The sequence below is a fragment of the Mixophyes fleayi genome, chromosome 11 (assembly GCF_038048845.1).
Source record: "Mixophyes fleayi isolate aMixFle1 chromosome 11, aMixFle1.hap1, whole genome shotgun sequence".
NCBI classification, from domain to species: Eukaryota; Metazoa; Chordata; class Amphibia; order Anura; family Limnodynastidae; genus Mixophyes; species Mixophyes fleayi.
The window spans coordinates 87869084-87881708 of NC_134412.1; the positions used below are offsets into that span (position 1 = coordinate 87869084).

The 12625-nt window shown below is 41.0% G+C and overlaps 1 protein-coding gene across 1 annotated transcript in view; it reads left to right on the forward strand.

Moving 5' to 3' along the window:
* Positions 1 to 12625, forward strand: part of MEGF6 (multiple EGF like domains 6) — a 273763-nt gene that overhangs the window by 138020 nt on the left and 123118 nt on the right. The window contains exon 5 of the mRNA XM_075190156.1: positions 8709 to 8831. Within this exon, the coding sequence (XP_075046257.1) occupies positions 8709 to 8831 (123 nt within the window). The remainder of the gene's footprint in view (positions 1 to 8708; positions 8832 to 12625) is intronic.

The window sequence follows — 12625 nt, forward strand, 5'->3', positions numbered from 1 at the left end:
TAAAAAGGTTATTTTGGCTAGCGTTAAACCTGTAAGTGATCAAGGTCTTTTACATTTTGATTGCAGACATATTTGTATGTACCACCGATCACACACACACACACATATATATACATATATATAAATATATATATATATATATATATAGATAGTTTTTATATATATATATATATATATATGTGTATATATATATATATATATATATATATATATGTGTATATATATATATATATATATATATATATATATATATATATATGTGTGTGTGTATATATATATATATATATATATATATATATATATATATATATATATATATATATATATATAATATTTTATTGGTTGACATCCAACCTTGTAATCCTATGTCTTCTAGCTACTGCTGTCCTCTAGTGGCTACATGGTAGAACTGCAGCAATTGTGAAATCGTCAACTGAAAATTCATGACATATTTGCAACCTACAAATATTTGTAGGTTTATTACTGCTGTAATTTTAGAAAACTCTAATATGAGTTTTAATCTTTTATCTTCTGTTATATTATATAGGCATTTTTATTTACTGAATTCTGCCCTTAATAAGGGATTCAACAATGTTCAGGATCAATGGGTATTTAGTGGAGGTAAACCTGCCACCTACACACAGTCAGGCAGACGTTTCGTGCCTCAGTGAATTGATAGGATGTACTTTCATTCATATTAATCCAGCCCACAAAGTAACTGCCTCTGCTTTTATGCTTAGGCACTCTGGTAGGCAGAATAATAGGAATCTGGGTTATATTTCCCAGTATAGGAGCGATCACGTACAATGCAGTAACCATCTTGAATACTTGCTTGTTGAAGCTTTACTATTAATATCATGCTTGTCATTGCCATTCGATGCCTTTTGTCCACAAGTGTTACATTGTACCAGGGTTGCTAATCCATTTCACATGACTATTATTGTAGGATATAATTCAGGTCATCTACACACAGTGCAGGCAGCCGATTTGTGGGCTCAACCAATTAACAACCAATCGGTTCACTAGGTGACATCACCCATATCACATGACTCACCGATGCTGCTACTTCCCAGTGAATTGATGGACACAATATTGATTTGGGCCACAAAGCTGTTACCTCCGCCATGTGGTGTTCATGAGTCTCCTTTAATTATGATCTAATATCCTTGATATCTTTTAAGCAGTGAGAAATCAAATGTTGATTAGGAAAAGAGATTCTGGAATGTTGTCCATAATTGTTTAGTTTTAGCAACGTTGTCTTGGCAAATAGTACTGTCATATGAATGATGATGTATCATTCGTGTCAGTTTTGTACTAATGCATTCTCATTGTGACAGCTTGTGTAGAAATCCTAAATTGCAGGATTAATGTATAAGATATGGAATCGCTGCACTGTTGAATTTGACTGTAATTTCTAGTCACGCAATTATAGCTTAGCAGTCTTATACTTGTGTGGGACCAGACAGCATACTGGATATCACGGCAGGTTGGGATATGCCCACAGATCCTTGTGTGTGTTTAATGAGCCTGATACACGGCAATGCGGTTGAATACATACATGTCTGCAAGCAGGAGATAAGTGGGCTGTATGAACGTCATATTTGTAAAGGAGTGTTTGACTCTACAGTGTTCCCAAATTAGTTTGGCAGAAGCCTCACAGCATTCTGTGCTTTTAGAGGACCCGGCACCTTGCATTATCCAAATCTGTCTATGGATTCCTGCTGCCTCCATCCCCCACCCCCCTCACATCATGTCACTGCCCCTGTCACATGCAGCCCTGTCCTCACTAACACATCTCCTGATATACTCTGTGCTGCTGGGGGACCCTGCTACTTCCATTATATAACTCTCAGTCTGTGGTTTCCTGCTGCCTCCATTCCCCTCCTCACATCATGGGGTCTATTTACCAAGCATTTTTCCTGTGTTAAACCCCCGAAAACAACAGTTTTCGGGGGTTTACCGTGAAATCACTATGTACTATTGAAGCATCGCAGCAGATATCTCAGATATCTGCTGCTTTGCATTTGCTATCGTTTTTCTGAGCACTCCCCATAACAGTCTATGGGAAGTGCTCAGTACCGCTATGTATCAAAGTTTAACTAGAGAAACCTTTCTCTTTTTTTACATGTTAATGTACGCCATCTGAAGCTGGCGCCATCTGAAGCTGGCGTACATTAACACATCTGAAGAGCAGAGCTGGACAGCGCATGTGTGGAGGGATCATGTGATCCCTCCCTGTCACTCATCCTGCAGTTTGCCGGCCAGGATGTGACTGCGCATGCACCAACTATTCGGTCGGTACATGCTCACTAACAAAAAAAGTAAAATAAAAAAGAGAAGATCATCGCAGCCTTCAACATTGAGAAAAGACTGCGATGATCAGGTGAGTCACTTCTCAGGGACAGCAGGTTATCGGCACTGCTGTCCCTGAGAAGTTTTTTAATACATAGCCGTTACTTTTCAATCCTTATCAAGGAGATAAGGATTGAAAAGTATCAAGTCAAAAAAACGAAGGGTCATAAATAGACCCCCATGTCACTGCCCCTGTCACATGCAGCCCTGTCCTCACTAACACATCACTCATCTCCTGATATACTCTGTGCTGCTGGGGACCCTGCTCCTTCCACTATATAACTCTCAGACTTTGGCTTCCTGTTGCCTCCATTCCCCTCCTCACATCATGTCACTGCCCCTGTCACATGTAGCCCTGTCCTCACTAACACATCACTCATCTCCTGATATACTCTGTGCTGCTGGGGACCCTGCTCCTTCCACTATATAACTCTCAGTCTGTGGCTTCCTGTTGCCTCCATTCCCCTCCTCACATCATGTCACTGCTCCTGTCACATACAGCTCTGTCCTCACTAACACATCACTCATCTCCTGATATACTCTGTGCTGCTGTAAATATTCTGATGATCTGATTGGTTAAAGGTTGTTGTGTTTCCAAACACTTTAAAGGAGGAAAATTCTGACACAATTCTGACACAAGGGTGCTTAACATATCATGCCAGGGACACTTATCTGCTGTTTTAATACATAGATAGATGATGTGCTCTGCATTCTGTGCTAGCATAGATCATTCATATAATGTGACCACTGGATGTAATTATATATTTGTACTTTTATATTTTCTTTTATTGCAATTCCGTACAAAGACCATGAAAAGGGGTTATGCACATTGTCAAGTGCTGAAAATTTCCAAGGACAAATCCTGAAATCCTGGCATTGTCCCTAGTTACAGATGTACATTGTGTCAAATTGTGCAACGCTAATGATGTGTTTATGTATACACACCATATAGCATGCCTGCCAGCCATAGGCTTTCCTACCACTACAAGTCATGCTAAGACTCTTGCTGTTTCATGACAGCTGGAAAGTCTATCTCCGTTGAGTATGCTGGGATTTATAGTTCCACAATAACTGCAGTGAGAGATTGGTTGGCGAACCAGCATTAGACAGTTGTTCCGCAATGTCTGAGAAAGATTACTATGGTAAAACCATGGGACGGGTTTATCAAAGGTCTACGTGATCTCTCCTCCTGCTCCTGTCCTGAATGCTGATTAAAGGGGAAAAACTGCAGCACCATTTTATTTTTAATAGGATGTAAAAGAAAAAGAATCTGTGAGGAGGAATCTTATGTTGCACATTTATCACTTCTATTTACAGCTGGTTTCCCATCCTTTATGTATACTTTATATAGGGTTTATTCCTCGTGTTCTCAGCGCTGTCTGTGTAACAATCACAGCTTCTCATCTCACAACTTGGAACCGTCCGACATCTGCACATGAGGTCAGGTCGTTTCCAGCTCGCTGACATGTCCAGGAAAGTTAATGAACTGCACAGTCAGACTTGTGCTTCTGTCCAAGAATCCTCTGGCCCGGAGTACGTTCCGGCCCCCTGTCCAGCGTAAATCGCAGGCAATAACCGGCATCTGTCTGTACAAGTGATAGGGATGCAATTTTAATTTCCTTTTGATTTATTCAGCAACCTCAGCTGTTGCTAACTGGGAGCTGTAACATTTGGTACTAGGGCAGGCTGGTATGGAAATCAGGGTGCAGATGGAAAAATGCACCCCAAATGCTTAATGGTTGATAACATAGCTGTAAACCCTTAGCCTTAACACTTATCATATATATAATAAAGACACCACACACCGACTTGTTGGCAAATTAAGTTGTTTATTTAACTAACCACACACTAATATGGTGGAGGGGGAGCTCTGTAAGCAGGTCGGCAAAGGACCAATACCAATCCGGATGCCCCCTCGGGACATCAGTACTTATCCACCGTTTTACCTGAGTGTACCCTTATCATTTATCCTTAAACAGGGACAATAATCCCAGGCATTCCAGAACCTGAACCTTTCTGGGCTAATTGTAACGCACCACAATCCGGCCCCTGGGACGGTAATGGAACCGAACCTAAGCCGATTCTTCGAAGGGAACGTGTTCCATATGCCTGGCTACCATTAATGTGCGCTCCACCAACCTTGCTCACCGACTACAGTGTTCTACTGCAAAGCCAAAGACTGCACCAGCCGCAGGACCATGGTCCCTGCACCTAAACACTGCACCGTGTGGCTCCTCACACTACCGTGGCTGCGCGAGCACAAGATACCAGAGCTTGTGCACCGCGTAGCTCACACACCGTCATGTCTGCACCAAAACATGGGCAAAGCGTTGGAGAGCACCTCCCATACCGCAGGACACACCAGCAGGAGGACGGACTCTAGAACCAGCCAATGAACACCGGATCCAGCAGCAGGGAATGGGAGGGAGGGCAGCTGTCCTGGATAAGAGAGGACTGGATGACTCCTCCCTAAGGTTTTATAGCTTGTTCCCCTGAGCCTACCCCTTAGGACACATACATAGGTGTCACAACCTGCCCTTGCTTTGTTAACCCTTACGGAGTCCAGCTAGTTATGTACACAAACCTTAGCTTTTACTCTCCTTCGGACTTAATCCATCCCTTAGTTCTAATAACCAGTGTGTGCTCCCACACACTGTAACCAAGAGTGCACATAATACTTATACTGTAATCCCACATAATATATCAGTACAAGAACCCCCTTCCCTGGAGACTAGTGTACAATACAGAGCTCACTGCCTAGTACACGATACAGAGTCATTAGCCTGGTGACTAATATAGATAAAAAGAGCCCAATGCCTTGTGGAAAGTATACAAAACCAAATCCCTTGTCGTTTGGCTAGTATACAATACGGCACATTGTCTGTTGTACATTACAAAGCACTTTGCCTCATGACTATAGTACAGTACAGAGTCCATTGACTTGTAGCTCAGCGTACATTAAAGCACATTCATTGGTCTCTATTGTAAGATAGAGGCCATTCCCTGGTGACCAGGATACAATCAAGCTCATGCATTTGTGGCCCAGAGTACAATAAACATAATAACCTGGTGCCCAAAGCCTATTGGTCCAGTATACAACAGAGTCTATTCTCTTATGGAACAGATCACATTTTTCCGATGGCCCTGTATACAACAGAGCCCATTTACTGTGTGCCATTTTCTTGTAGTCCATGATGGCCCGTTTACTGCAGAGCCCACTCACTGCTGGGCCAGTACATTGGACAATACAGCTCTCTCCATGGTTGCCCAGTACACAAGACAGCGGGTTCCTTGGTATCCAGTCTACAATAGTCTACCCATTCACTGATGACTTGATGGACAATGCAGAGTGTCCATCACTGAGTGTTCCCTGTCAGGAGAGCTCAGGTGCCATAGTCGCTCACACATCCTGAATGTTCTCACCAGGTCATAAAGCAACTACTCTAGCAGCCAATCGGAGTCCAGCGGAAGATCGGAAACTAAACGCCAATAATAAAGTCTGATAGAGCTTCGTTTGTCATACTCTGAGCTCCACTAGGATAGTTAAGTACAGGTGAAAACTCCAAACTTGTCATTGGCTGTAGCAGAGGGTGATAACAGAAAATATAGAGAAACCAGCATAGCCCAGATTCAACTCCATTAACAACATATAAAAATGTTTTTTGTTTGGCAATTATAGTTCTCTTCTAAGACTTAATACTAAACCACCAAGAGCCAACAATGGCAGCATTAAAAGTAAAAACAAAACTTTCCCCCTGTTGTTTTAAACAATTAAACTACGAAAGACTAAGCTCATTACAGTTTTTGAATAAAGTAGGTAAAAGATCTCTGTGAAATTCTATATGTATTTAATGTGTTAATTAGATCTTTCTATCCATCAATAAAATGGACTCATTACAAAATCTTAATGTGCCTGGGTCTCATAAAGACATTCTCAGAGGAATTAAGTGCGTTCAGGTCACTAAGAGGCCGCACTTACTTTCTCATGAATGAACAATCGCCGGCCCTGCAATGATTATCTCCAACACAGAAGGACGTCAACCTTACTTTGCGGGTTTATTTTGGTTTGGAAAGTAATGAGACAGACGTGAAGTTTATCCAAGTACCGACCAAAGTTATGTTCATCTGCTGAACTGTTCAGAGGTGGTGAAAAAGTAGATGGAAGATGTAAATAGGATTTTAGCTAAGTGCCATTAGTGGCTTTTAAATTGGCATAAAAAATATAAAGTCTCGTAGAAGTATACATAGGGGGAGGTAGTTTACTTCTGAGGAATCAAGTAAGCAATGCTTGTGGAAGCCATAGACTGCTTCCAAATAATTGTGTAATAACTATAGCAAGATAAGACCTCAACACATTTTTCTCTTATGTAAATACAGCTTCCTCCATCCTCATTTAGAGTTGAACGTAAAACTGCAACTTTTGTGTAGATGCGAAATGCGTCGGTCACTAAAATCTGAGGATGTATTTTGAGACCATTAGATACGTGCAACTTTAAGTCTAGAGTATAGATGCATTCAAAATCACACTAAGCCCATGGGACGTGCAAAGATAGACATCCTAAGAGGCGTAGGTTGACGATAAGTCCAAGTCAAAATTGTATGCATCTCTAAGGGGCAGGGTTGTCCTGCCTCCACCCTTACTCTATGAACTTACACATGAGTGCCCCTGACCTGCTGCTCCAAGTACAAGATACCTGCAACTCAACACACAGGTATAAGTTGTTGCATGTGCAATGCAACAAATTTTACACAAGTTGCATTTTTACATGGTGCATATGGAGTCACGTCCAGCTTTAATTCACACAGGACAATGCAGTTGTTTTGGGCCAATCGCCTAACAACTGAGCTTGTGAGGAATTTGTCAGACCAATAGAGAGCTGCCCCCCACCTCCCGCCTGCAGCAGTGGTGGGAGCACAACGCAAGAGGGGGGGGGGGGGCGCTAGGATTTACAGATCGTCCACAACACCATATTTTGTTTGTTAATGGCAACCATATATCAACGGCAGAGCTGAGTAAAATATATTATTATACCAGTGGAGTGTTTATACTTCCCTTGATATATCCATCACAATCTCTTTCAAACAGGCGCATATTGATTTGTATTTATTTATTTGGGGGCAGTTCCCAAACTAGAGATACAGGGCTACAACTGTGAATGTGCTACTTATCCTATACTGGTTTTTTTACCACTCCCGAACCCCCCCCCCCCTTATCCCTGTTCATTGCACTCACTTAAATATTATTTTCTGGTATCTATAGTCAGATCATCCATTAGGCCCCCTAGACTCCTGCCTAGGGTCTCGTCACCAGTGGGCAGTGAGACGTGAGTTGAATCCATGTTTAGACTTGTTGTTTTTTGACAAATGGAGGAGCTAAGGGGGCCCAAACCAGTAGGTGGCCTAGGATCCTATAGTGTCTTAATCCAGATCTTCTCATTTCCATAAACAACAATATTTGGGGTAGAGTGGCAAAAACTAGTAGCATCTGGACCCCAACCAGCAGAGACCAAACTGAGTGTTGTGACATGTTAGAAAGATGTAATGATCAGTCGTTGGAGCCAGGCTACGTCCAACATATGAGATCATCTGAAGTTACCTTGCTTCCGCTGTGCTCAGCCAAAGGCCAGATGATTCAAGGTTTTGGTTTTTTTCTGACAGGCCAGATGTTCCTTGCAGAAATGTTTCTAAATTTCGATCTCTAAACAGCTGGATGATATGGAAAGTTACCTCTTCCCCCTGACCGTTTCCTATCTCCTGGTTATCGCATATGATTCCAAACAGCCCAATGGGAATTGTTTACTTAAGCAGTGAGAAATCGTGTGTCCGGCACATCGTGTCTTATAGATAACGTGGAGAGACTTGGGGGATTTAGGGTAGGTTCATCTTGTTTGAACATTATTTTTTTCTTGCTGCCCTAAAATATGAGATGTTAACAAACACTTGGGGGCTAAAAGTTTAAAATATCAAATTATCTTTCTCTTCAGAGATGCTTTTCCTGAGCCTGAGATCTGTAACCTTGTAGTGTTGTCAGCTAAAATTCCTGATGGAATCAAGAGAACACATCGTTGGGATCGCCAGTGCTCCGCTTGGTCAGGCTGCTGGTTAACCATATATATATCTGTGACAAAGACATTGTTGTAATTAGTGTCGGGGAGGGGGGGGAGGCGCATCATGGGGGGGGGGGGGTCACTGTTATATTTTGGTAAATCTAGTCCTGGATATTTTTATTCCAATTGCATAGGCATAAACCCAGGGTATATACTATTATTCTTAGTTCCTTTTTAATTTGATTTTTGGCATATACATACATGTAAGTTTTATATCCATGTCAACGTTGTTACTGTTTTGTATTTCAGATGTTAACGAGTGCGAGAACGGTAATGGAGGATGTGAAATTCAATGTTGTAACACTATCGGCAGCTTCTACTGCAAGTGCCCTGAAGGCCGTCGTCTGAAGGAGGATGGGAAGACCTGCCAAGGTGAGGACGATGGTGGGGACATTATGTGTAGGGGGGGGAGATGCCCCCACCCAAGAAAATAATTGCTTACAGATCTAGTAGATTTCCTCTTCCTTCAAGGGTTTATTCCACCAGCAAATAGTGGGTTAATTTGGTTACAATCTGCCCCGTGACATTATTTGGACGTCTGAGTTGATGATTGCATACAAACCCTTAAAATCGCCAAATTGGTTCAATAATTTGGAATCCTACCGATATTAGGTTGTATTCAGCAGATAGGTTAAACCGATAAAGTCTATTACTGTAGAAAACATTCATGAACTCCCTGAAAGTCTATTATATATAAATAAGAGATAATAATCATGTAATAATCTATTGCACTCTTCTGATCTGTCTGTACTAAATTCATAGACAGCAGCTATCTGTGCTATATTACTCATTTACAATATATTCGGTGAAGGAATGTATAATGAAATTGTGCAGTCCCAACATAAGTGGCATCCGGATTCTGGGTAAACTTCTCCTGTCTTACGTCAGCCGAATGGACTGTTTATCATGAGCCGAACGGGATCAGTACATCACGAATTGTGGTTCTGCTGTTTGGGGAAGGTTAGGTTGCTGTAAAGAGCAAGTAAACATTTACGTTGATAAAAATCATTTACTGTGCATTATAGATCTGAATCATATACAGTATATAACATAATGGATTGTTTATACCTAACTATATGTCCATCAGTCATTCCTCAGCAGCAGGATGCCATGTTAGGGGGAGGTGCTCTCTATCTAAGCAGGCAGGGAGTGACTGACAGCTCGGCAGACCTCCTTTTCTAGAAAAGCTCTATGTGGATTGGTTGATTCATATAAAGGGACATGGCCAGTTATGTCTCTCCGCTTTTCGTCCGATCCCATCAGGGAATGCTCCGAAAAATGTGGGCGGTGCTTCAGCTATAATGTTCGGTAATAATTTATTTTATAAGAGAAGAACTTGGACAAATTGGGATGTTGGGCATAAAAATGGTATATGTAATGCAACATAGATAAATGTAATGGTATTGATCTAGGCCAGTGTTGGCTAACCTGTGACACTCCAGGTGTTGTGAAACTACAAGACCCAGCATACCCTTCCACCAATAAGCTGCTATATATTGGCAAAGCATGCTGGGACTTGTAGTTTCACAACACCTGGAGTGTCACAGGTTAGCCAACACTGACCTAGGATATTGTAATAGTTATGCTATGTACACTGTTTAAAGGTATACAATTAGGGAGATCTGAGATGGAAAAGGATTTCAGCTAAGTACTGCAGGCTGCTCACACCCATTTCTAGGACTGACCACACCCCCACCTTGAAATGACCACACCCTTTCTTACAGATTACTAATTCATGACCACCGGCTTTTCCCACGTCCAACACTGGCTGCTTCTAAGACTAATACATTTCTGGGACGGATAAAAAAGGGGATAGAGGGTTAAAACACTTAGCTCTAAATAAATTGACTCAACAAACCCATAGACGGTGGATAGTTGGGTTAATTCTCAGGTAACATCCAATCTCAGGTTTCAAAAATTCTAACTTGAAAGGTAACCGGTTAATGGCTCATCTCTGAAGATCTATTGGAAATGTATAAACCTCATATACGTAAAATTAGCAAATCTTTATTGTGCATAATTTAAACCAGGGGTGCACAGAATGCTTGTTCTAGGATCTGCACCCCTGTGAGACGCAAAGACTTGGCTCATGTACCCTTATAGTATTCCTTGCAGAAAGCTGTCCGCACATAGTACAGGAGGTGACTTTTTCAATGACAAAGACCAAACAAAGCAGTTTAATGTTCCTGATCTTATGTTGTCAATGAGACAATACAGGAAGAACATTGCATGCGAATATCGCGTCTCTTCGACTCTTCATAGAATACAGACGATAGAGACAAAATCCAATGTAAATAATTGAGTTTGGACATTTTTACAGGAGATTTAAATTCTATTATGTCTCCGATTAAACATGTTGGAACAGTCTACTTGGCTGTCATTAGCCCATTCCTGTCATTTCTGCAACTAACGTAAACTATCCCAAATATTTTGTATGTTGAACCTGTACAGATTACATTCTTTACATTACTGTGGATGTCTTGATGCTAAAGCCAGACCTACGACAAGGAGAAAATTATGAACAAGTTAGAACTTCGGAGAATGTAATGATTCTATAAATCTGTCACCAATATCCTTAGTATTCTAAGCTAACATCCACTGGGTTGTTTAGGAGGAGACACTAAAGCCTATTGCTCTGTGTTAGTCGAAAGATTTATGGTATTTAGCTTAAGCTATTTGTGTTAAAAAAATAAAGAGACACACAGGTGTTTGTTTTGCAAAGCGACATTTTGGAAAATCGTTCAGCAATTAAAATATAAAGGATATTTACTGTATGGTAGAGATGTACTGACTCTCAAATCCAGTTTGGAATTCAACTGAATACTAAGGCTGTATATTAAAATGTAGCAAAATATATCTGGAATTCCGAGGTTCCTGGAATTGTAGCAGATAAGACAGATATCTTCCAAGTGTCAAAATTGCAGATAAAATGTTATCGTTTAAGCTCCTCTAAGCTACCCCTTCATTTTATTATTAACAATAAGGCTCAGTGTTCAGTAAAAGCTTTTATTAAAGTGGATGGTATTGAGATTTGGTGCATTCCTACTTTTCTGGCTTCCTGTTGGCTGTGACGGATTTTGTGACATCACATCAAATAATTGTGACTGTTGGGGTATATTTACTAAACTGCGGGTTTGAAAAAGTGGAGATGTTGCCTATAGCAACCAATCAGATTCTAGCTGTCATTTTGTAGAATGCACTAAATAAATGACAGCTAGAATCTGATTGGTCGCTATAGGCAACATCTCCACTTTTCCAATCCCGCAGTTTAGTAAATCTAGCCCTTGGTCAGGTTTGCAGGAGATGTGTTAATGAGCTCTTGGTGGAAATAGTCCAACAACAGGCCTAGCCAACCCGTGACTCTACAAGTGGTGTGAAACAACAAGGCCCAGCATGCTTTGCTTTTAAAGAGCCAGGTGATAGCTGGCAAAGCATGCTGGAACATGTAGTTTCACAACACCTAGAGAACCACAGATTGGCCAAGCCTGCCCTACAACACAGACATTTTAATGCATGGTATTCATATCGCAGCACATTTTAAAGGAAAAATAACTGACAAGTTTGCTTTGCTATTTGAACTTTTTTGCTTTTGACCACTAAGGGCTGTGACATGTGTCTTGCAATTTTAAATAGTTGGAGCAGAAACCATCCACTGACAGTTTACAGTGGTTAGTATTGCTGTCTCACAGTACTGGGGTCATGTGTTCGATTCCCGACCAAGGCCCTATCTGTGTGAAGTTTCTATCTTCTCCCTGTGCTAACGTGAATTTCCTCCAGGTGCTCCGGTTTCCTCCCACACTCCAAAATCATTCTGGTCGGGTAATTGGACACTGACTAAAATGCACCCTAGTCTTAAGTGTGTGTGTGATAGAGAATTTAGACTGTAAGCACCAATGGGGGAGAGACTGATGTGAGTAACAAATATTCTCTGTACAGCGCTACGTAATATGGTGGCGATATATCAATAAATGGCAATGATAAACGATTCCCAGCCAGAGAGTACTAAAACAATTGTTAAAAATGAACCTACAACTTACTATACTTAAGGTGTTATAATCGACTTTATTCCATTTTGCAAAGAACAAATAATGCTCTTAGTTTTAGTCCATCATCTGGATAGTTATATGCTGTTGTCATGTTATTGTTTAATGGAGCTCAACGTAGAT